Source organism: Salvelinus fontinalis, chromosome 1, assembly GCF_029448725.1.
Source record: "Salvelinus fontinalis isolate EN_2023a chromosome 1, ASM2944872v1, whole genome shotgun sequence".
Lineage (NCBI taxonomy): Eukaryota > Metazoa > Chordata > Actinopteri > Salmoniformes > Salmonidae > Salvelinus > Salvelinus fontinalis.
The window spans coordinates 15,324,081-15,350,240 of NC_074665.1; the positions used below are offsets into that span (position 1 = coordinate 15,324,081).

Consider the following 26,160-nt stretch of genomic DNA (forward strand, 5'->3'; position numbering starts at 1 on the left):
GTTGTCTGTACAGAGAACAGATGGGGGGAGAGAGAGAGAAAGCAAGGTTAGAGAGAGAAAGGAAAAGAGAAAGTGAGACAGAGAGAGAGAGAAAGCATAGGTGGAGAGAGAGAGAGACGTAGAGAGAGAGCAAGGGTAGAAAGAGAAAGAAAGACTGAGAGCAAGAGTGTCACGTTCGTCGAAAGAATTATCGGACCATGGTGCAGCGCGATATGGTTTCCACATGTTTATTTACTGAAATGCACAAAACAATAAAGAATGAACGAAACGTGAAGACAATGACGTGCTAACGGGCAACTACACATTAACAAGATCCCACAAACACAGGTGGGAAAAATAACTACTTAAATATGATCCCCAATTAGAGACAACGATTACCAGCTGCCTCTAGTTGGGAATCATACAAAACACCAACATAGAAAAAGAAACTAGAACACAACATAGACATAGATATACTAGACCACCCCCTAGTCACGCCCTGACCTACTACACCATAGAGAAACAATGGCTCTCTATGGTCAGGGCGTGACAAAGAGTGGAGAGAGAAAGAGAGAGAAAGAGAGAGAGAGAGAAAGAGATGGAAAAGCGACAAGAGAATACAGAAGGATGAAGGAGGAGGCAACGCTTATCATTAGCTAGACCAACCCAGGGCCACGAACTGATCATTTATAACACTCCGAATGATGATCCTTCTAATACCCTTGATTGAGCTCCACAAAGTTCTGACCCAGAAAAGTCACAGTTGGAGAAGAAGAGAACAAGAGTGTGCTGACACTGATGACCTTTTACTGTTGCAATTACATTCTTGATATATTCATCTTGATGTCATTTAGGATTAGCACATGCACACTCACACACACACACCACACTCACACGCTCACACCCCTGATGCTATTTGGAATATTTAAGAAATCAAGGCCTTCCCGAGATATGGGATAGTAATTGCAAACAGTTTGCTCTGGATCAATGTGTACTACGTATCTGCATAGCGTAACATTATCAAGATAACCTATCACAGTTTTTTTCAATTGTTTAAGCACAATTTTGAAAACAGGGCCCGGTTTGTCAAAACACTACACACACTTAGCACAACCCTACACCAAAGTAGCACAACACTTCAGATCATTTGCAAAATGGAACACTTTTGTCAAAACTATACATGACTTCATAAAAATAACATTTTGTTACCATACGAAACACACACATTTCATATGACTTCAATCTTTTTGAACCAGTTACACACTGCTGTTGCTAACCTAAAACACTTTTAGCAAGTCTAATTGTCAGTGATTAGAGTAGTGTAAATGAAGTACACAGAGAAAGTGCAACTATACAAACACTACACAAGACCAACGCTGCAGACTGAGGAAAATATCATTTATTTCTCTCCATATACCCAAATCAGTCAACATGTCAACATGGAGAATCACAACAAAACATGTCCCAGTTTTCATGCTACTACAGTAGTGTGCATAACACTGTTAGCTCAGCAAACAACAGACAAACTTAAAATACTGTATCCAGTACAGGTTACAATTACAGTAAATAACAACAACAACAAACATAAAAAATAATCAGAAAAAAACTGACAATATTGTACAGAAAATACTACAGTAAACATACTATACATTATCTCTTCGCCTAGCTGGATCTGGCCAGAGAATTTCATCAACATCACAAGCAATATCGTCATTAGCAAGACAACGCGGGAAGAACCGTCTTGAATGTCGAATCCATCCTTGCACAGCTGCGCCGTCGACTTGGTCACAGGCGTCCTCTATGGCCTGAATGAGGGGTACCTGAGCCTGGGGCTGGAGATCGTAAACCTTCCACCGCCATGCAGAGAAAAACTCTTCGATAGGGTTTAGAAACGGAGAGTATGGTGGAAGGTATAGTACTGTCAACTGTGGATGGTGTTGAAACCAGTTCTGGACCAAAGCAGAGCGGTGGAATGACACATTGTCCCAGAAGACCGTGTATTGCATCTGGTGCATTTCATTACCTACTGTGACGATGTGGTGCAATCGGTCCAAAAATGTGAGAATGTGAGGTGTGTTGTAAAGGCCCATTTTGGCATGACGGAGGACAACCCCATGCTGTGAAATGGCAGCGCAAAGGGTGATGTTATCCCCACGTTGCCCTGGGACATTGATTATAGCCCTGTGGCCAATGATATTTCTGCCTCGCCTTCTTGCTTTTGTGAGGTTGAACCCTGCCTCATCAGTATACAGTATATGAATTCATGCAGGATTTCCTCAGCATCCATCTGCAAAACTCCCTGAAATACAGTGAAAGACAAGATTGTGTAGTTCAGGATAGGTCTAGTATACAGTGTAAAAAAAGTCATGTGTGCAGTATGCAACATCACAGTGCTAAAGTGAACAATACAAACCTCCACATACTCATGCCGCAGCCGTTTGACCCTCTCTGAATTCCGCTCAAAAGGCACTCGATAAAGTTGTTTCATTTGAACCTGATGTCTTTTCAGGATGCGTGCCAGTGTTGACTGAGAGACCTGATGGACATTATTGAAAATGGCATGGTCACCGATAATGTTGGCTTGTAGTTCTCTGAGCCCGATAGCATTATTGGCCAAAACCATGTCTATTATCTCTCTCTCTTGTTCTTGCGTGAATATGGGCCCCCTTCCTCCTTGTCGTTCCCGACCCTCAATCCTATGTAGAGAATAATACATGTAACTTACTGTACAATGTCACAGGAAGGGGTATCACAAGTGCGGATATGGTGCATACAATAAGCGGCTGATTACTGTAACTGTAGACAGATCTTCTTTTACCTGTTTTCCTGTCGGAAAGTGACATTATGACAGATGCCACTGTATATCTGCTAAGATTTGGCTGTACTCTCAGTCCAGCCTCCCTCAGCGTCAATCCGTGGTTCACAACATGGTCCACTAGTGTTGCACGAATGTCATTTGATAAGTTTGGTCCTCTTCTTCTTTGTGCACATTCTCCTCCTGCTTCAGGTCTTCCTCGATCTTTGACTCTGCCACTGCCTCTGACTCTGCCTCTTCCTCTACCTCCTTCTCTGTGTACTCCTCCTCTCACCCTCACTCTTCTTCTGACTCCTTCCATTTTGGTTGAAGGCAGGTGAACCTACCTCCTGCATTTTTATAGTGCTTAAACCTGATTGGTGTGTTTACAATTTAGCTATCATGTGTTTGTGCACCTGATGACTGTGTTTAACAGATTGGCTCATAGGTGTGGTAATTTGACAGTCAGTGCTTTTGAATTGCAAGGAAGTGAGATCATGATATACTTCTGTGTCTGATGTATACAAGTGTGTTTAGTGTTTTGCAAATCACTGTGTGTAATGTTTTGTAAATAGAGTTGTGCAAATCTAGCCTTGTGTTTTGCTCCTTGAGTGTAAGGTTTTGCTGATTGTGGGAAAAGTTAAATTGTAGTGTGTCAGCAATCGTAAAAAACTGTAATAGTCTGCTTTAAGAATAGATCATGGAATCTTATTCAAATGGATCGTTCACCCAAATTACAAACGGCCATATTTGTTTTCCTAGCCTGTAAGCAGTCCATCGACAAGGTAAGACAGCAATTCATGCTTTAATTTTGTTTAGCTGGACAACCCTTTTTTGCAAGACAATATCCTTGATATAAGCATTTTTCGACACTTTATGTCCCCAAAACTTTAATTTGGGTGTAACTATCCCTTTAAGGATACTAGAGCTGATGATGCTGTGATCAAAGATGGTGAAAAGAGAGTAACCTTGTGACTAACGATGTATGCTGATCATATATTTAAATATATTCTTATTCCATTCCTTTACTTAGATTTGTGTGTGTTAGGTAGTTGTTGCGGAATTGTTAGATTACATGTTAGATATTGCTGCACTGTCGGAACTAGAAGCGCAAGCATTTCGCTACACTCGCAATAACATCTGCTAACCATGTGTATGTGACCAATAACATTTGATTTGATCAGTATTCTTATTAAATATGTGTTTTTTGAGAGTCAGGAAAGCGTAAACAGACAAAAACCTTAAGGTGTGTGTGTGCGTGTGTGTGTGTGTGTGTGTGTGTGTGTGTGTGTGTGTGTGTGTGTGTGTGTGTGTGTGTGTGTGTGTGTGTGTGTGTGTGTGTGTGTGTGTGTGTGTGTGTGTGTGTGTGTGTGTGTGTGTGTGTGTGAGTAAAAGTGGTAGGTTGTCCATATATAATATTTCTTAACCCAACCATCAGTCTCACAAAGCCTCAGTGTGACCGCCGTAGACTGCCTCTGTGGTGTGTTTTGATTGGCTTACATATAACCATAAGATCAGGGTTGGTATTGATCTTTTTTTCTCTGATGACGACAGGAAGAACTTCTATAAACAAATGCTGTAAAGCCCTTATACGTCAACTCCTCTCTTCCACTCCTCTCTTCCACACCAAGACAGTCGTGAAGAGGGCACGACAAAACCTATTCCCCTTCAGGAGACTGAAAAGATTTGGCATCCTCAGATCCTCAAAAGGTTCTATAGCTGCACCATTGAGAGCTTCCTGATGGGTTGCATCACTGCCTGGTATGGCAACTGCTTGGCCTCCGACCGCAAGGCACTACAGAGGGTATTGCGTTCGGCCCAGTACATCACTGGGGCCAAGCTTCCTGTCATCCAGGACCTCTATACCAGGCGGTGTCAGAGGAAGGCCTCCAGCCACCCTAGTCATAGACTGTTCTCTCTGCTACCGCACGGCAAGTCTAGGTCCAAGAGGCTTCTAAAAGCTTCTACCCCCAGGGCTCCCGAGTGGCGCAGCGGTCTAAGGCACTGCATCTCAGTGCAAGAGGCGACCGATAGGCCGTCATTGTAAATAACAATTTGTTTTTAACTGACTTGCCTAGTTGAATAAAGGTTAAAAATAAATAGCCCCAAGCCATAAGACTCCTGAACATCTAATCAAATGGCTACCCAGACAATATGCACTGCCCCCCTCCCCCCCCCTCCTTTCCGCTGCTGAACCTCTATGTTATTATTTATGCATAGTCACTTTAATAACTCCACCTACATATACAAATTACCTCGACTAACCGGTGCCCCCGCACATTGACTCTGTACCGGTACCCCCTGTATATAGCCTCGCTATTGTTATTTTATTGCTGCTCTTTAATTATTTGTTACTTTTATTTCTTATTTTTTTAAGGTATTTTTCTTAAAACTGCATTGTTGGTTAAGGGCTTGTAAGTAAGCAAAATTTGATTTGATTTATAACAATAATCTCATTTCACATAACAGTACAATATAAGGTTATTAATGCAATGTACAGTATGAAATAGAAAAGTACAGTATAGCCTGTGAGGCTAGCCAACCTTCTCAATGACAGTGCATTTGCGACAGCTAACAGTCAAAATATCTTTAAAAAACAAAAACACCTTACTTCCTGATAATGACAGGAAATACGTCCATAAACAGATGCTGCGCTGCCCTTATACGCCAACACCCCTGCAAGGTACTAACAATGAAAGGGGACATGAGTAGTAGTGATGGGGGAAAGAATAGATACAGCTACATATCGAAACCTATCTTTTTGATGATATGTCGCATCGTATCAGTTTGACTATCGCAAAATATTATTTTTGCACTAGTTGGTTGTACCTGCACCAAAACGGCAGTATTTTTCCTTCATAGATTTTTCCCTAAACTTCTTTTTAAATAGGGAGGGAATTTTTTTTTCAGCACTTTTATTTCCCTGACTGATCAAAACTAGTTTTCTCGTGGTTCTCTCTTGTCCCGCTGCAGCAGACATATGGTGAGCAATATGTTTGGAACATCAAATCGCAATAAAATCACAGTATCAAATAGCAATACATATAGAATAGTGAGAGTCACGAGAATCACAGTACATATCGTATCGGTACCTAAGTATCGTGATAATATCGTATCGTGAGGTCCCTGGCAATTCCCAGCCCTAATGAATAGCTATGCTAGCCCAATGATGACATGTACAGACATCTACCACCTCATGCTAATTGCTAAAGCTGCTTAGGCAGGATTTAGAGATGCTACATATAGCTAGCTCCTCTTCACACATACATACACTCAGACCAAAGCACTCAAGCACGTGGAGTGTTGGCTAGTTAGGCTAAAATAGGCTAAATTAGGCTAAAAATACCTACCACCCCCAGAAAAGCCAGACAGTTTACGCGCAAAGCTAAAAGTGAGGCCTGAGAGCAACCGATTAAACTGACAGTGGGTGGCCATTGATTTCTTTCACTTCTATCGCAATGATATCTTCACCCTAAGCTCTTGTATAAAACATACATTTGCATAATACATCATTTGACAATTATCTCCCCTAAAATATGTATATGGCTCCAGTGTTACTAAACAACACCACTGTTGGCACTTTTTTTTACCGTGTTGTTTGTTTCTTGGTGCACAAATATATTTAAATGTTTTAAATTTGCTGGCAGGACTATGGCTTAGTTCTCTGTACTTTTAGGATGAAAAGTTTAGTCAACTCAGTATAATAAGTTGAGTGTACTTAAAGGGGCAATATGCAGTTTGCACAATAAGGCTGGAGTTACACAAAGCAACATCTTAGTTGCAGGTTGCAAGTGACATCATCATCTCAAGCAACTTTGCTGTTACATAAAAAGCAAATCAAACGCGATTAGAATTGCATGCAACAGACAATCAAATTCAAGCACCTTCTGTCATATTGTTTGAGGATTCTATACCCCATGTCATCTGCTGCATTACATAATGGTTTCACAAATTATTTGTTTTTCCAACTGTTTGGTTATTGTAACAGCATGGATATAAACACAATGCAGCCTGTACAATTTAGCTAGCTAGCCAAAATGACATTGCCAACACCAACACAGCTAGCTAGCAATGAGCTATCCAAGCTAGCAACTAATTAAGCTAGTTCATGGTAAATAATTTAAGTTGAAACTGGTCAGTGAGAGGTTTAGGTTCACTTTGAACAGTACATTTATTGACTGCCAAACCATGTACATAAACCTTTACTAGCCATTCTATTAACAATTCTATCAATCATCGTGGTTCCCGCAGCACTGACAGCTGTGTTGACATGACAACTTGGTCGGAGTTCTCAACCTTCGAATGGATCATGTGACAACAGCATTTGTTTTGATTGGCAGTTGCTTTGTATTTGTATTTATTAAGGATCCCCAGCAGCTACTCTTCCTGGGGTACAGCAGAATTAAGGCAGTTTATACAGTTTTAAAAACATTACAATACATTCACTGATTTCACAACACGCTGTGTGACCTCAGGTCCCTACTCCACCACTACCACGTATCTACAGTACTAAATCCATGTGTACGTGTGTGTATAGTGCGTATGTTATCGTGTGTGTATGTATGTGTCTGTGTCTATGTTTGGGTTGCTTCACAGTCCCTGCTGTTCCATAAGGTGTATTTTCATCTGTTTTTTAAAGCAAATTTTACCGCTTGCATCAGTTACTTGATGTGGAATAGAGTTCCATGTAGTCATGGCTCTATGTAGTACTGTGCGCCTCCCATAGTCTGTTCTGAACTTGGGGACTGTGAAGAGACCTCTTGTGGCATGTCTTGTGGGGTAAAAAAGGCCATGCTCCATTCAACCGACCAACGCAGCGAACACGAAAACGTTGCCTTTAAATGTGCATAGCTGACAAAGCATGATCGAATTGAAATCCAGCCAAAGAGTTGGCATGATAGCACAAACAGACTGGCACTCAGGCTAGCAGAGGTAAATCTAACAGTGACAAGATCTTTGGTTAATGATTAGTTGTTACTCCAAGGAAAACATGTTTAATGTAATAGTATGTGTGTGTCCGAGCTGTGCTCCAGCAGCTCAAACAGACAGCTCGGTCCACTCAACATGTCAATACCGCTCATAAATACAAGTAGTGATTAAGTCAATCTCTCCTCCACTTTGAGCCAGGAGAGATTGACATGCATATGTTTAATATTAGCTCTCTGTGTACATCCAAGGGCCAGCTTGCAACTAATTGCACAAAGTTGACATTTTTGCAACTGCGTGCAACCGAGCTGCAGATAAGTTGCTTATTAGTTGCTGGTGGCTGTTTCAGGAATCAATCAAGAAGCAACTCAGTTGCAAGAAACCAAGCTGTTTTGGTAAAAAGCTGAGATGGGGCTAGAGAAATGTACCCACTCTCAAATTCATGGATAGAGCTATGGATACAAAGGGTGCATTCAGGGTGCATTCAGTTCGATTGAATGTTTGCTACGTTGCAGAACGGTTTGTACTCAACTACATGTTTCCCCACATTTCCCCAAAATTTGTACGCTCTGGAACAGACTTTTGAGGTATTTTTGATCCGTTTGGTGGTGTGGCGGGGTGTGGCTTGAAGCAATGAGTGACGCATTTAAAGGGCAGCGGCCATGCTGACAGCGTTCCATAACCCAACCCCTCCCCGTTAATCAGCTGGTCGTTCAGTACAGCCCCGTTTCTGTTGAATTGAACGTTCCAGTACGTTTTCTCGTACTGAACGCAGCCCTGGACTGACCATCCATGTTATCAAAATTATAGTTTAACCATGTTTTGAGGCCATACAGTGTTTGTTTACAATTGTTTTGTTTACAAACAAAGGAGCAAAACAAACTTATATTTTGGGGTACAAGAGTTGAACTAAGTAGTGTGAGAAACAGGAAGTCGACAAGAAATCTAATGTGTACTGTAGGCCTAACAGAAGCAGGTAGTTCTTTTGTGCTCGATACCTTACCGTTATTCTGAGGCATGCCGTGTGAACGCCTCCGTAACCCTAATCATTAATTTATCTATGCATCTCACAACACGCTATTTTTAGCTCGCCGCCAAACAACCCTCTGTGGACTGCTCATCTTCAAACAGCTGAAGAAGAACAAGGCCACAATGTCTTCTCTGCCTCTGTCTTTACCATCTGTCTATCTGTCTATCTGTCTGTCAGAGGGAGGAAAAAAGGCTCTGTGCATTGTTTGGGATTTCAAAAGCAAGGGTTTCTCTCACCCCCCCCTCTCTCTCTCTCTCTCTCTCTCACACACACTCTGTCCTGCTCCCTCTTTCTCTCTTTTACGCTAATTGAGCAGCCAGTTGTTCAGAGAGAGAGGGGTCTGTGTTTTTTTGAACTATGAATTGATGCAACAGCACATGAGGGAGAGACTGCTGCAATTGAAGAGGGTTGGCGTCCCCCAGGGTCTGCTTTTGTTCCTTTCAAATTCAGGGAGACATGTGGTAAGAGACAAGGAGCAGAGGAGCACATTTGGGAAGTCGCCATTTACCCTCCTGGCATGGAAATAGGCTACTCACAAACACAAACACCCACACACACAGTAAAGTACACACACACACACACACACATACACACACAAACAGTCTCACACTTACACAGGCCTAATCACACACAAAAAAGTTCACACATATACACGCACAGTCTCACACTATACACACACATTCACTCCCCCGCGTACACACACACACACACACACACACACACACACACACACACACACACACACACACACCCCTACCACCACACACACACACACACACCTTTCAGCCCCTGATGTTTGAGTGTCGAATACAACAGTTATGAGTCAGATGCTTCATGCAGTCATTTTGGTAGGACTAATGGTGTAAGGTGTGAAAAACACCCATGAGACCCAAACCTGTCACAGGGCCCTTCTGTTCACAGCTGGCACCCACTGCGGCAGTTTGGGACAATGGGAGAAGCCAAGGCACTTAACCTGGCCTTTGCATATTGATATGAGATCCATGTAGCCCGAACCTAAGAGGCGTGGAATTAAATTGAGATTGCTGAATAATGTAAACCTACTATAGTGATTAGCCCAGTGGGATGCACTCACAAGTGTGTCTACTGAGGCACTTACTGTAGGTGTGCTGTCAGTGGTGCATAATGGTCGTTATTTACATAGGCCTGCGGAAATATGCAGATGTACTACTATAACGAGAGGATGAAGGGAAGGTTTAATTAAAATGATTGTACATATGCAAACACATACATAAAACATGTGATGTCATACAATACTTTAAAAAACAGGTACAAATATATAAATGCTGGTTGGCATTTTTTTTGTCATGAATCTTGTTTTGGAGGCAGCTATGCAGAGTGGTCACTAGCTGGCACAGCCACAAAGGAATAAAAACAGATTTTAAACCTAACCCTAACCTTATCAACACTGATAACCCTAATGCCTAACCATAACCTTAAATTAATCTTTGTTTCCATTAATTTTTACATAGCCTCTTGTGGCAGCCGGCAGGGAGAGGTGAGAGGAGTGGTAATTGAGGAGAGAGATCTTGCAGGTAGCTGGCTCCACCCCCAAGCCTTATATGGACTTCCTGCCCCAACGAGTAAAGGCTATGGGTCGTTAAGCCAGGGCGTGCTTGGGCATAAAGGAGGAAGCAGCCTGCACAAAGGGGCAGAGGAGGTGAGAGACAAGAAAGGTATGAAGAGTGAGAGGAACGAGAGCAAAATCTGTGTGATTGCCCGTTGTGACCTGGATTGTTGGATTACCCCCCTTGTGTACCGGACCGGATTGGCTGAGGACCCGAGTGTGGATTACCCCTGGAAAATGGAACGTACAAAGAGAGAGAGGCTTGTGGACTGCGAGGTGATTGGTGAATTCCCCCTTCTTTCCCCCTGTACAAAAATCCCTAAAACTTCCCCTTTGCATTCCATTTGTGCTACTGGTGCCTGGTTTGTTATTGAAATTGGTGACGTGGGGGCCTCTCGGGTGGCGCAGTGGTCTAGGGCACTGCATTGCAATGCTAGCTGTGCCACCAGAGACTCTGGGTTCGCGCCCAGGCTCTGTCGCAGCCGGCCACGACCGGGAGGTCCGTGGGGCGACGCACAATTGGCCTAGCGTCGTCCGGGTTAGGAAGGGTTTGGACGGTAGGGATATCCTTGTCTCATCGCGCACCAGTGACTCCTGTGGCGGGCCGGGCGCAGTGCACGCTAACCAAGGTTGCCAGGTGCCCGGTGTTTCCTCCGACACATTGGTGCGGCTGGCTTCCGGGTTGGATGCGCGCTGTGTTAAGAAGCAGTGCGGCTTGGTTGGGTTGTGTTTCATTTACATTACATTTACATTTAAGTCATTTAGCAGACGCTCTTATCCAGAGCGACTTACGGAGGACACGTGGCTTTTGACCTTCCTCTCTCCCGAGCCCGTACGGGAGTTGTAGCAATGAGACAAAATAGTAACTACTAACAATTGGATACCACGAAATTGGGGAGAAAAAGGGGGGTAAAAAAAGAAATTGGTGATGTGGAAACCCCGCACCCTTGATCTTGCTACACTCTTAAAGATCGTACCCTTTTTTAAAAACGTTTGCCTAAAATGACATACCCAAATCTAACTGCCTGTAGCTCAGGACCTGAAGCAAGGATATGCATATTCTTGATACCATTTGAAAGGAAACCCTTTGACGTTTGTGGAAATGTGAAATTAATGTAGGAGAATAACACATTAGATCTGGTAAAAGATAATACAAACCAAAAAACATGGGTATTTTTTTCTCATCTTTGAAATGCAAGAGGCCATACTTTCAGGTAGTAGTCTGTGTCATTTAGATTTTGGCCACCAGATGGCAGCAGTGTGTGAAAGTTTCAGACTGATCCAGTGAAGAATTACCTTACTGCACAATATGTTGTATCAAATCTGCCAGGAGTTTGCCGACTTGGTCAATTGATACATTTGCAAGTCCATAACTATAGAGAACATACAAAATGCTATGGTAATACAACATTTAAGTTTTCACACTCCCAGGAATGTCATACACAATGGATCATTAGCTAATACACTAACTTTCTCACATCTAGATGGTCTGGGCGGGGTGGGTGGGGAGTCAGAGACAGTAGTGGGTCAAACTGTAGACCCCAGTTCCCACATTTGAACATAAATGTATTTTACTGAACACAACTATGCAGCATTTTATGTCTGGGACCCTCAGTGTAATATTGGAGCTGTGAGTCAGGAAGCAGGTTCAACGTTTAATAAAACAACAACAACCAGAACGAGACAATTCCATGTGGCTATACGCCGGTACACAAGAATAATACCAATTGGTGAGAAAACATAGGATAGTGACATATAAAGCGGAGGAAATAAAGGTAATGAAGTCCAGGTGTGAATCATAATGATTAACAGTTGTACGTAATGACGAGTGCCAGGTGTGCATCATGATGAATCCCAGGACCAGTGGTTAGTATTCTGGCGACGTTGTACGCCGGAGGGGAGGAGCAGGAGAAGATGTGACAGTACCCCCTCTCTGACGCGCTGCTCCAGCCGCAGGACAATGCCGACCAGAGGGATGACCCCAAGGACGAGGAGCGGGTCGGCCCGGGCGGCGAAGGTGGAAGTCACAGATGATGTTGGGGTCCAGAATGTCCACTGGAACATATCCCTCCAAGTCCACCAGATACTGAAGCCGACCCCCATGACGTCGGGAGTCCAGTAGAGATCTGACAGCGTACGCCGGATCCCCCTCAATGTCCAGGGCGTGGAGATGTGTGTCGTGGTGGACAGTATCAGCTAGGGGACCAGGAACCACCGGCCTGAGAAGGGAGACATGAAAAGAGGGTGATATGCGATAGTGACTGGGTAGTTGTAACCTGTACGTCACCTAGTTGACCCTCCAGAGAACCTTGAACGGCCCCACAAACCAGGGGCTCAGTTTGTTACAGGGCAGGCGGAGTGGGAGTTTCCCGGTAGAGAGCCAGACGCGGTCCTCAGGATGGAACACAGGGGTCTCACTGTGGTGGCGGCCTGCCTGTTCCTTCTGACGATGGACAGTGCGCTGGAGTCTCACATGCGCGTCACTCCACACCTCCTTCACGTGCCGGAACCACTCATCTACCGTAGGAGCCGTGGTCTGGACCGGGGTCCACAGGGCCAGGACCAGGGCCAGCTGGAAACCCGAAACACACTGGAACGGGGTCAACCCAGTGGAGGAGTGACGTGGGGAGTTCTGAGCATACTCTGCCTAGGGAAGGAATCGTGCCCACTCACGCTGCTGGTCCTGACAGTGACTCCTCAGGAACCTCCCCAGCTCCTGGTTCATCCTCTTCACCTGCCCATTGGACTGAGGCCGATACCCGGAAGTGAGGCTGACCGTGACCCTGAGCTTCTCCAAGAAGGCCCTCCAAACTCGTGATGTAAATTGAGGGGCCACGGTCGGAGACGATGTCCTCCCGGAAGGCCATAATGCCGGAAGACCTGCTGGAAGAGTACCTCAGAAGAGGGATTAATTGACATGACTTGGAAAATCTATCCACTACCACCAGAATGGTGGTGAAACCATCAGAGGAGGGAAGATCAATTACAAAGTCAATGGATAGATGTGACCAAGGTTGCTGAGGCACGGGAAGCATCAGGAGCTTCCCTGCTGGAGCATTCCGGGGGGACTTGGTTTGAGCACATACGGAACCCGGAGTTGACATACCGAGTGACACCCTGCACCAAGGTGGGCCACCAGTACTTCTCCGCGATGGAGTGGATGGTGCGAGTAATACCTGGACTTCCAGCGACGACTGCTGTGTGCGCCCAGGTCAGCAGCCGATCCCTTATCCCTGTGGGAATGTAGATGCGCTCGGGAGGACAATTCCAGGATGTGGACTCCCTCTCTAGAGCCTGGCGGATGTCCACATCTATGTCCCAAACCACTGGACCCATGACTCGGGAGGATGAGATTATGGGTATCCTCTGGACAGGAACCTCTCCCGAATCGTAGATACGGGACAGAGCATCTGCCTTGATGTTCTTAGAACCTGAGCGATAGGTCAGCGTGAAGTCGAACCTGGTGAAGAAAAGGGCCCATCTGGCTTGGCGCGGATTCAGTCTCCTCACTGTCCGTATGTATTCTAGGTGCCGATGGTCGGTGAGGATGACGAATGGTTCCTTGGCGTCAGTGTCTCCACTCAAGTCAGTGTCTCCACTCCTCTAATGCCAACTTCACCGCCAGGCGCTCCCGATCGCCGACGTTGTAATTCTTCTTTGCGGAGGACAGTTTCTTGGAGAAAAAAGCACAAGGATACAATTTCAATGGGTTACCCTGTCTTTGTGACAAAACTGCCCCCACGCCCACCTCAGATGTGTCTACCTCAACCACAAAAGGTAGTGGGATCTGGGTGTTTTAGCAAGGAGGCGGAGGTGAAACGCCCCTTGAGGAGACGAAAGGCCTCGTCGGCTGCTGAGACCACACCAGCCTATGAGGCCCACCCTTGAGGAGGGAGGTAAGAGGGGTGGCGACGGCGCAGAAGTTCCTGATGAAGCGGCGGTAGAAATGAGCAAACCCCAAAGACCGTTGTAACCCCTTGATGGTGGTTGGGACTGGCCAAGACCTTACTGCATCTACCTTCTTGTCCTCCATCCTCACTCCCTGTGGGCTGATTTGGTAACCCTAGAAGAATATAGCCCTCTGGTGGAATTGGCACTTCTCCGCCTTGACGAACAGGTGGTTGACCAAGAGGCGTTCCAGGATTACTCGAACGTGGGTGATGTGATCCTTCAGGTTGGTCGAGAAGATCAGGATGCCATCAATGTATACAATCACCTGCCGTCCGAGCATGTCCCTGAACACCTCGTTGACGAATGCCTGGAACACTGACGGAGCATTGGCTAAGCCAAAGGGCATAACCAAATACTCGTAGTGACCAGACATCGTGCTGAACGCCGTCTTCCACGCATCCCCCTCCCGGATGCGGATGAGATTGTAGGCACTCCGCAGGTCCAGTTTGGTGAAGAACTGGGCCCAGCGGAACTGCTCGATGGCTGACGGCACCAATGGGAGAGGGTACCGATACTTCTTGGTAATGTCATTGAGTCCTCGGTAATCGATACATGGCATAATCCTCCCTCCTTCTTGGCCACGAAGAAGAAACCAGCTGATGCAGGGGACGTGGATGTGCGGATGAAACCCTGTTGGAGCGACTCTTTTGAATGTAATCCTCCATGGCCTGGGTCTCAGTCACAGACAGAGGGTAGATGCGTCTGCGTGGTGTAGCACTGGAAACAGGTCAATGGCACAGTCCCAGGGGCGATGAGGGAGACAAGTAGCACGGGTCTTGGAGAATATGTCCTTTAGGTCCTGGTACTCCTCCAGGATGTTAGGCAGGAAACCATACGACTCTCAACCGACGTGGAACCACAGGAGACAGGGAAGCATGTCTTCCGGCATTCAGGTGACCAGTCTGTGATTTTCATCCTCGACCATGAGATGGTAGGGTTATGGCGTTGGAGCCAAGGGATGCCGTGGATGATTTTGTGAACTGGTACTCTTGCGATGAAGAAGGAGATGCTCTCCTGGTGATTGGACTCCATGGTGAGTGTGAGTGGTTGAGTGATGTGTGTGATGGTTCCATATCCTAATTTCCGACCGCCAAGACCTTGATCCGGAAAAGGAGAAGAGAGCGGATAGATAGTAATGTTGAGGGAGGAGGCAAGGGTCTGATCCATAAAGTTTCCCGTGATACCGGAATCCCCTAAATCTGTAGACACAGTACACGAGGGACAGCCAGCCAGAGTGATGGACACTAAAAAGAGCCTAGCAGGAAGAGCTGAATCTGGGATACTCACTCCTGGTCCAGGGGATGGAACATCACGTGACTATCCCTCTGCTCTAGTGGATCCCGGATTCTGAAATATCGGACACCGCTGGAGTGTGTGTCCTCCTTGCCTACAGTACAGACATAGCCCCAGCTGTATCCGTCGCTCTGCCACGGAATTGCGTGTGACCCCTACCTCCATGGGTTCAGTCTCTGATCCTGAGTGCTCGCCGAAAGAGGGAGAGAAGCGATGAGAATGCCTACGCTCCGGGAGAAGGTTATCCAGGCAGATGGCCATCGCAATGAGCGCGTCCAGGGTGAGGTTATCGCCCCGACTGGCCAGTTCCGTCTGGACCTTCTCGCGCAGACTTCTTCTAAATAGTTTGCGAAGCGCCGGCTCATTTCATCCACTGGAAGCTGCTATTGTCCGGAAGGTGATCGCATACTCAGAAGCCGTCTGATTCCCCTGCTGTAGCTGAAGCAGACGCTCACCTTCCTCTCTGCCCTCCGCGGGATGATCGAAAATGCATTTAAACAGAGCCATGAACCCCTTATAGAATCTAGCTCCTCCTCTCCTCTCTCCAAGACGGCCAAAGCCCATTCCAATGCCCGCCCGATCAGCAGAGAAATAACCGTGGCAACCTTAGACCTCTCGGTAGTGGGGGTCCCAACTGGTGTGAAAAATAGAGAAAATTGATGGAGGAAGCCAAGGCATTTGGATCGTGTACTGTCGTATTTCTCAGGGAGGGGTAGACGGACATAGCTGACCTGAGCGGGTTTCTGAATGGGCAGTTGCGCTGGCTCGCTGGGTAGACTGGCTCTAGAGTATCCTCCGATGCTGGGCTGCAACGTCTCTCGGGGGTGTTTGAGACGCTGCAGACTGCGGAGAACCTCTTCCATGGAAGTCCCCAGTTGAGCCAGCTGGTCATGGTGTTGACGTAGAAGATACCCTTGTTCATCGACCATCTGAGATTTCCGACTTTTCTGCTGCTTCCATAGTTTGAGTTGGTATTCTGTAATAACAGAGCTGTGAGTCGGGAAGCAGGTGCAGGTGCAACGTTTTAATAAAACAACAAAAAGACAATTCCATGTGGCTATTCGCCGGTACACAAGAATAATACCAACTGGTGAGAAAACATAAGAGAGTGACATATAAATGGGAGAAAGTGATGAAGGTAATGAAGTCCAGGTGTGAGTCAGGACCGGTGGTTAGTATTCTGGCGACGTCGTACGCCGGAGAGGAGGAGCAGGAGAAGATGTGACGAATCAGAGCAAGATTACTGAATGTAAGTACATTATTTACCTTACGATGTGAATGTATCCAAACAGTTGCCATGATAAAAGTGGTTTGTTGTTGTGCACTCTCCTCAAACAATATCATGGTATTTTTTCACTTTTTCACTGTAATAGCTACTGTTAACATCGTTCTAGTCACATTAGAGCACAAATCTTGTTCTGGAGGCAGCTCTGCAGAGTGGTCACTAGCTGGCACAGCCACAAAGTAATAAAACCGGATTTAAACCTAACCCTAACCTTAATGACACTGATAACCCTAATGCCTAACTCTAACCTTAAATCAATCTGTAACGTTCGTCATATTCCTCCTCCTCGGACGAGGAACAAATAAACAAATAAACGAAGTGCAGAAAACAGATACAGTACCGTGTGGTGAAAAACACAAACACGGAAACAACCACCCACAAAACACACGTGAAACCCAGTCTGCCTAAGTATGATTCTCAATCAGGGACAACGATTGACAGCTGCCTCTGATTGAGAATCATACCAGGCCGAACACAAAAATCCCAACATAGAAAATCAACCATAGACAAACCCACCCAACTCACGCCCTGACCAACTAAAATAAATACAAGACAAAGGAAAACAGGTCAGGAACGTGACACAATCTTTGTTTCCATACATTTTTACATAATAGACACTTTTGACTTTGCAGCTGGCCTAAGGGGAAACTGCTCAGTTCTCCCTCCAGGACAAGACTCATGCCATTAAACATCAACCTGCGATATACAGTGCATTCGGAAAGTATTCAGACCCCTTCACATTTTCCACATTTTGTTACGTTACAGCCTTATTCTCAAATGGATGAAATCATTTCCCCCCCCTAATCAATCTACACACATTACCCCATAATGACAAAGCAAAAACAGGTTTTTAGAAGGAAAATAAAATTGGAACTGAAATATAACATTTACATAAGTATTCAGACCCTTTACTCAGTACTTTGTTAAAGCACCTTTGGCAGCGATTACAGCCTCGAGTCTTCTTGCGTATGACGCTACAAGCTTGGCACACCTGTATTTGGGGAGTTTCTCCCTTCTCTGCAGATCTTCTCAAGCCCTGTCAGGTGTGGAGCGTTGCTGCACAGCTATTTTCAGGTCTCTCCAGAGGTCTGGTTCAAGTCCGGGCTCTGGCTCGGCTACTCCAGGACATTCAGAGACTTGTCCCGAAGCCACTCCTGTTTTGTCTTGGCTGTGTGCTTAGGCTCGTTGTCCTGTTGGAAGGTGAACCTTCAACCCAGTCTGAGGTCCTGAGTGCTCTGGAGCAGGTTATCATCAAGGATCTTTCTGTACTTTACTCCATTCATCTTTCCCTCGATCCTGACTAGTCTCCCGGTCCCTGCTGCTGAAAAACATCCCCACAGCATGATGCTGCCACCACCATGCTTCACCATAGGGACAGTGCCGGGTTTCCAGACATGACGCTTGACATTCAGACCAGAGTTCAATTTTGGTTTCATCAGTCTAGAGAATCTTGTTTCTCATGGTCTCAGAGCACTCCACAAGCGGGCTGTCATGTACCTTTGACTGAGGAATGGCTTCCGTCTGGCCACTCTACCAAAAGGCCGGATTCGTGGAGTGCTGCAGAGATGGTTGTCCTACTAGAAGGTTCTCCAATCTCCACAGAGGAATTCTGGAGCTCATTCTCCCCCGATTGCTCAGTTTGGCCGGGCGGCTAGCTCTAGGAAGAGTCTTGGTGGTTCCAAACTTCTTACATTTTACAATGATAGAGGCCACTGTGTTCTTGGGGACTTTCAATGCTGCAGAAATGTTTTTGGTACCCTTCCCCAGATCTCTGCTTTGACACAATCCTGTCTCGGAGCTGCACGAACAATTCCTTTCGACCTCATGGCTTGGTTTTTGCTCTGACATGCACTGTCAACTGTGGGACCTTATATAGACAGGTATGTGCCTTTCCAAATCATGTCCAATCAATTGAATTTACCACATGTGGACTCCAATCAAGTCTTAGAAACATCTCCAGATGATCGATGGAAACAGGATGCACCTGATCTCCATTTTTGAGTCTCATAGCAAAGGGTAGGTATACTTATGTAAATAAGGGATTTATTTTTATTTTTATAGATTTGCAAAAAAATCTAAAAACCTGTTTTTGCATTGTCATTATGGGGTGTTGTGTGTAGATTGAGGACATTTTTTATTTAATACATTTTAGAATAAGGCTGTAACACAACAAAATGTGGAAAAGGTCAAGGGGTCTGAATACTTTCCGAATGCACTGTAAATAGGCTGAAATTGCTGGTTCTTTGTGTAAAGTAGATGAAAGAACAGAATTCTATGACGCAAGTCAGGAAATTAATTTGATGCGCTACAGAGTTTGATGAAACTTACAGGGTTTACTCTCCAGCTTTGAAATAGGTATAGCAAAATATATTTGTTAATGATATAATAATGAATATTTTTTTTATACAATTATATAATTATAATATATTTTCCAGATTTCACAGAAGAAGTTGTCTTTATTAAGAAGGCTTTTAAGTGTTTCAATACCTAACCCGAGGTCGAGATCCGAGACTGGGGACTGAGACGGCCATGGCATATGGATTACATCGTATTGTCATCCTATGTGGACATAGCCATCGTAGCCAAAATAATGACCTTAAATAATTGCTTAATTAACTCAGGAACCACACCTGTGTGGAAGCACCTGCTTTCAATGTACTTTTTTATCCCACATTAACTCAAGTGTTTCTATTATTAAATACATTAAATACAAAAACGAGGTCAAATGTGTAAACAATGTGGTGGAAAGAGAAAAAAATCAAATAGACTATTTTGAATGAACCACCAGTCAACCCTATAAAAGCCCATTAAAAATGAGCCTGGATGCAGCTCGGGATATGAAAAACACTTGCAAAGAGGTGCTCGCTAATGGGTCAACAGAGAGAGCGCTCTTTTCATCACTCAAGATAATTGGCGTCAGTGGAGCCATGGCTTAAGGGAGGAAAAGAGGAACCCACTCAACGTTATTGATGACCGTTTCTCCGAGAGAGCGCAGGCTTCCGCAGGTGCAGAGGGAAACGATGTGAAGGCTACAAACACTCAGTGACACACACATCTTGTGACACGAATACATGCACGCACGCATGCGCACACACACACACACACACCAACTTATACAAGGCCTTGATAATGATATATACACACACACACAGTTGTGTCATACTTTTTTAAAATCTTTAGGCTACTGCAGTGCAGGTGGAAACAGAAACAAAACAAGCTGTAACCTGTAGACAAAAGAAACCGAAAAGCATATAACGAACAGCTATACACCACAGACACAAGCTGTAAGGCGTAGACATAACACACAACTATGCTGCGCTACAGAAAAAAATCATAAAAAACAGCCGTACCAGTCAGATAGGCAGCGAATAGCGGTATGCCCAACGGTTTCACCTCAATCTTTGTTACTATCGCTGCGTGTGAGTGTGTTTTTGGTTTTACTATGTATAAAAAAATATTTAAAAAAAGGAATATTGGAGACATTTCGTCGGTACCCACAAGGAAAAGGTTATTTTAGGCTTAGGGGTTAGGTTTAGGGTTAGGGTTACAAGTAGGTTTATGGTTAGAATTAAGGTTAGAGTTAGGGGTTAGGTTTAAGGTTAGGGTTATGGTTAGGACAGGGTTCTCCAACCCTGCTCCTGGAGCTCTACCGTCCTGTAGGTTTTCCCTCCAACTCTAATCGAGCACACCTGATTCTAATAATTAGCTGGGTGATAAACTGAATCATGCTCGTTACAATTGAGTTTGGAGGGAAAACCTACAGGAGGGTAGCTCTCCAGGAACAGGGTTGGAGTACCATGGGTTAGAAGTTAGGGTTGGGGGTTTGTGGTTAAAGTTAGGATTAAGGTTAGGGTTAAATTAAGGGCTCAGGGTTAAATTTAGGATTAGGGGTTAGGGAATATAGGAGTTTGAATGGGAGTCAATAGTTTGGTCCCCACAATGGTAGTAAAACAAACGTGTGTGTGTGTGTGTGTGTGTGTGTGTCTGTGTGTATGTGTGTGTGTCTGTGTGTATGTGTGTGTGTGTGCCTGCACGTGTGCTCTCTCCTTCCGTAGGCCATTCTATTGATGTAGGAATCTGTGGCTTATTATTATACCATAGGACCTCATTGCCTTCCACTCCCCATAATCTTATGTCATTAGCTTATGTCAATCATAATATTGCGGCCAAGATGCCTGGGCAAGTCCACTGAAAGTGAGGCGACCGGAGGAGTGAAATATCAACCGAGTGTTTGTTCCTTGTTCTGCATCAATACATCACAGTACGGAGGAGCAGACCGGTCAATAAACTAATCAAATCTGAATTTTAAGGGGTATTGACTTGAGTTCCCTGGATCTGCTATAATTCTGATCCAAACAAGCCAAGTGTGGTGCTGTAGGACAAGGGCAGTCAGAGGGTACTGCAGGGTCTCTGTCTCGCTTCCCTCTGTCTCACTCCTGTCGCCTTATTCAAGTCAGGAGAGCTGTTGCTAGCTGCTGCTAAAAGGATAATGTTTAGATTATTATTTTTTGAGTCCGTCAGCAAATTCTGTGGTCGTTTTGTTTTCATCGTCACTGAATGAATAAATAAATGAACGGATGGATGGATGGATGGAATGAATGTCTTTGATCCAGTGGGTTGAACACAGATCATGACCAGGGATCTTGTGTGAGTGGCTGCGGTCAAACCTGCGGTCAAACCTGAAGAAGTTAACACAATTCTTCAGGTCTCTGGCAAGGTTACTCATTACTCGAGAGTGGTTCACCGAACCACCTTCGTTATCATTACATGGTGGCAGCGAACTTATAGTGCTTTGTCAAATTGTGTTCGAATTCTGGAGTTGCTAGGTGCGTACATGGATCTCAAGTTACGATTCAGCCCTTAATGAGTGCACCCTGCTATTCTGAACGGTGTTCGGGATTTTGTCATTCCCCAGCCCTTGTCTATCCATGCTAACCTAATGCCTCCACTCCTCTCTTTCCACAGCTGCAGCGACTAAAGCGCTCCTTGTCCTTCAAGTCAGTGATGCGCAGCAAGAGCGTGGACAACTTCTTCCAGCGCCCCAGCAACGGGGAAGTCCGCCTGCCCTCTGGGATCATCCGCGAGCCTCCGCTGACCTCCTCGCCACCACCCTTCGGGGAGACGCCCCTGACCTGCGAGCGCTCACCCTCCCTCTCCCCTTCGCTCAGCCCCAACCCCTCGCTTTCGTCCCGCTCACCCTCCCTCAGTCCCTCCCTCTCCCTGACCTCCAAAGCCCAGCTCCATGGCCAGCTCCATGGCCAGCTCCAGGCCCGGCTAGTGAAGACCCACTGTTTCCAGGAGCACGTCTTCCGTCGGCCCACCTGCTGCCAGCAATGCAAACACGTGATACAGGGTATGTCGATTCAGGTCCAGTATTCCCTTAATGCAGTGACATGGAATGCAAATCATCTTCTGGTCAATCATGTCACATAAAAGCTATTCTCTTTGGGCAGACTACGGACTACTGAGAGACAGTATGCACATCCAACACAATCTAGCAATCCCATGTGATCAGTGCAATGTTTCCATTAAAAATTTGAGCTCTTGTGGCCAAATGGCAAGTTAGGAGTTTGATTGAGGATGAGTTCGAAGTAGATGTGGCTAATGATCACACTGTCCATACACACGTTGCCTATAACATCTCTCATCAAAAGGGTCTCACTTTGACATTTTATAACCTAGTTCTAGTTGATTGATTGATTGAATAGATTGTAGTGTGTGAGCTGAGGCTACTGTTGTGTGTGGTATGTACAGTATAGTATAGTAAAGGAAAGTACAGTACTGTAGTAACCTGGCTTTCCATCTGTGCAGGGAACTCCAAGCAGGGTCTGCGCTGTAAAGCCTGTAAGCTGGGCGCCCACCTCTGGTGCTCCTCTGAGCTGTCCCAACAGCCCTGCACAGGAAAGGTGAGTCAACTGCCCTAGATTCAGATTTCCCCACAGCTGTCTTGTACTTAACCATTACAACCTAAGTAGTGGACTGTTCTAGAGTTGGATATCTACTGCTTTCCGATCCTCAACAATTACGGTCTAAATATTATTTGGCGGGGGGCTGAATGTAGTCTCAAAGTCCCAATCGTTGGAGAAGACAATGAGCGTTTTTCCACTCGAGGAGCTAAAAAAAGAAAAGAGGGGATAGAAATAGAAAGATAATTGACAGCCTGACAAAGAGAAACAGCTGAAGAAAAGAGAGAAGAAGAGGATGAGTGAGAGCCATAATAAAATGATCCGACAATGACTCTGAATTTCTATATGTGGAACAAAAGCCGAGGCGAGGGCTGAGGCAGATAGCGCTGTCCTGTTCCCCCCCCCCCCCATCCATCCCCTTGTCACCCCCCCCTACTCACCCTCTTCTTGCACAGATCCGATTTTCTCAAGTCAGTCGGAGAAATCAACATCTCCCTACACCAGGCGCTGTGATTAATTCAGTGTGAAATGCGGTGTGTTTGAGGTGCTCGCAGTTCCCGCGGGACGCGACATGGCCGGCAGCAGCAAAACTTGTGTCCGCTGCATAGTCATAATGGAGGAGAGACGGCAGCAACATGCAACAGTAGCTCGTACATAAGTTTAGACTCATGTTGCCCCCCTGACTAGTATGTAATGAATTTTGGTGTCACTTTGTATGCAAATTAAATATTACATTTAAGTCATTTAGCAGATGCTCTTATCCAGAGCGACTTACAAATTGGAAAGTTCATACATATTCATACTGGTCCCCCCGTGGAAATTGAACCCACAACCCTGGCGTTGCAAGCGCCATGCTCTACCAACTGAGCCACACGGGACCAGGTGTAATATGACCCCTGTGGAGTGGGATTTGAATTTGAATTCATTTTAAAACTTTTAATTCATTTCATTTAGTGACTTTGTCAGCGTTTTTATTTTGTAGAGTAAATTACAATTTATTTTTTTTAAAACAAGGACCAAACGTTATGAAAAGCAAAGTGAGGGTTTGGAAAATATGGTTATACTGGTAATTCACCTTGTCTTCAGACTTCAGGCTAGTTGAAAATGTCCACAATATTGCTTACACCTATCCAATCCTCTCTGATCTACACAATGCCTAGGAGATAGGAGGTGGGGGCTAGGAGTTAGGAGTGATGGTGTCAATACAGGATTGGACACCAGTCTCGTTTGAGGTCAAAAGAGGGGCAATTGTGTGTTTGTCCAAAAGTGTCCAAAAATCTTAATCAGTTGGACATCTGGGAGCCACATTGAATCCAGCCAGTGGGGATATCTTCAAAGGTGCATTAGTAATCTAGCCCAATCCCCAGCCCAGACCAATAATTATAATAAAGGCACGATTGGGGTGGGGAAAAGGGATGATTAGTTAAGTTTGGTTCGTAATTCCACCCCTCTCAGCTTCACCCCCAAATAATACAAAATAAAGGTCGTCGGCCAAGATTAACGAGCAAGAGTTTTATAAACACAACTAGTTTAGTTATCTATTCTCTCTAGTTCTTTCTCATTCTCTTTCTCGCTCATTCACTTGCTTTCTCTCTCTCTCTCTTTCTCTCTCTCTCTCCCTCTCGTTCTCATCATCGTTTTACCCTATCAGAGGTGAAGCTGTAATTTGGACAGGGACGAGGAGGGCCCCAAGATAAGCAATAAGAGAAGCAATAAGCGTTAAATTGACTTTAGATCACTCCGGAGAAAGTAGAAAGTCACCCCTCCAATTCCCCACATGCCCCGCTGAGCACCTTGGGCCATCTTGACAGCCAATAGGAACCTCTCGTCTCATTCATCAAAATATCACAGTGGCGCATCCGTTATAACACATCCGTTATAATCAGACTAATCTAATCAAATGCAGAGAGGATACTCTGCTCATATAATGACTTATGATTTATGTTTCCAAAAGGTTATATTCGGAAGAAGCGAGACTGATCGACCAGTTATCGCCACAAGACCGCGTCGTCGCGCCAAACTAAACCAAGGCGTTAGCTCTTGGAGCCAACGCGAGACTTCCCGCCTTGGGTGAGGTTACTCGTCACAGTTCATGGTTCACCTTTTATGAGCATGGTTGGCAATATTTTGTCGATGACACTGCCCAGTCCTATGTTATGCTTTCGGTTATCGGTTCTCATCACAAGACTGTGTTAGCCCACTGAACTGGAGCCAAGGCATTACCTCGGAAGCTAACACAAGTCTTCAGGTCTTGGGTAAAGTGACTTATCACATTAGCGTGGTCCTGACACCTTATCTTCTCCTTTCTGCATAAGCTCTCATCCAGCCACTGATGACAGCTGTTGATATATGGATATATTTTACGCCATGATGACGCAAAGAGGAAAGTAGAGCTATGCTGCAGCTAGGACGGGATGGTACAGGAAAAAACAACGACACAACACTGCTCCCTCTGTCAAACACAAAGCGTTCAATGACTCAGATCGACCTTTGAGTTCTATTCCGTTCCTGTTTCTAAATCAGAATCCGTGATTCATTGCCTCACACGTCCGTGGACTATTTTAATCCCAACAGCTTGGTAATTACTGCGGCGAATGTTGGTTTTCTGTCAAACGACAATGCCGAGGCTTTGTTGTGCTTGTCTAGCTGACATTGGGTGTGAGATGTGAACGATGCTGTAAGAGAGTGCAGGTACAGTTCATTGCAAATGCAGAAGGCTAAGAATCGAGTTGCACCTGTCTCCTTGTTCAATTTACAGTGACCCCCGGGCCACAGACTGCAGAGGGAATATGATACAGTCAGCATCCGCTCTGCACACACGTACGCACGTACGCACGCACGCACAAAGATACGCACACACACGCACACACGCACACACGCACACATACATTTTCAGCTTCCTTTGTAAACCACAAGACTATCCGTTTATGGTGGGAAAGTTTCTGACATTTGTGTTTGTCCGCTTTTCGCTGCTAAAAGAACATTCAGCTGATAGGGTAAATCATTTGTTCTTAACTGAATTGCCTAGTTAAATAAAGGTTAAATAAAAGGAATAAACATAGGGACAGTTATTCATCCCACTCTCCTTCTCTCTTTCTCGCCTGCTAGACGGGGGCCTTTAAACGAAACTTCAGCTCCCCTCTCTTGACTAACGATATGTTAGGGGTGGTCAAGGAAGCTCTGCCATCGCAAGGTGAGTGAGTGTGTACGTGTGTGTGCGCGCGTGCATGTTGCTTGAGTGATCAGTGTTGATGCTACAGATATATAGACCTTTAGTTCATTCCAGGATCTGGTCTTTAGTCTGACACATTGTTTTGTTCTCTCTGTGTGTGTGTGTGTGCGTGTGTGTGTGTGTGTGTGTGCGTGTGTGTGTGTGTGTGTGTGTGTGTGTGTGTGTGTGTGTGTGTGTGT

The 26,160-nt window shown here is 45.2% G+C and overlaps 1 protein-coding gene and 1 long non-coding RNA gene across 2 annotated transcripts in view; one reads left to right on the forward strand and one right to left on the reverse strand.

The window, feature by feature from the left end:
* The window catches only part of LOC129819974 (SH3 and cysteine-rich domain-containing protein 2-like), a 50,003-nt gene that overhangs the window by 10,708 nt on the left and 13,135 nt on the right, over nucleotides 1-26,160 (forward strand). Inside the window, exons 2-4 of the mRNA XM_055876761.1 lie at nucleotides 21,809-22,196; nucleotides 22,655-22,749; nucleotides 25,858-25,942. Of these exons, the coding sequence (XP_055732736.1) occupies nucleotides 21,809-22,196; nucleotides 22,655-22,749; nucleotides 25,858-25,942 (568 nt within the window). The remainder of the gene's footprint in view (nucleotides 1-21,808; nucleotides 22,197-22,654; nucleotides 22,750-25,857; nucleotides 25,943-26,160) is intronic.
* LOC129820037 (uncharacterized) lies at nucleotides 1,357-2,987 on the reverse strand. The gene is made up of 2 exons (XR_008754146.1): nucleotides 2,393-2,987; nucleotides 1,357-2,278 (listed from the first exon to the last, which is right to left on the reverse strand). It is a non-coding gene; the product is annotated as an uncharacterized LOC129820037 (long non-coding RNA).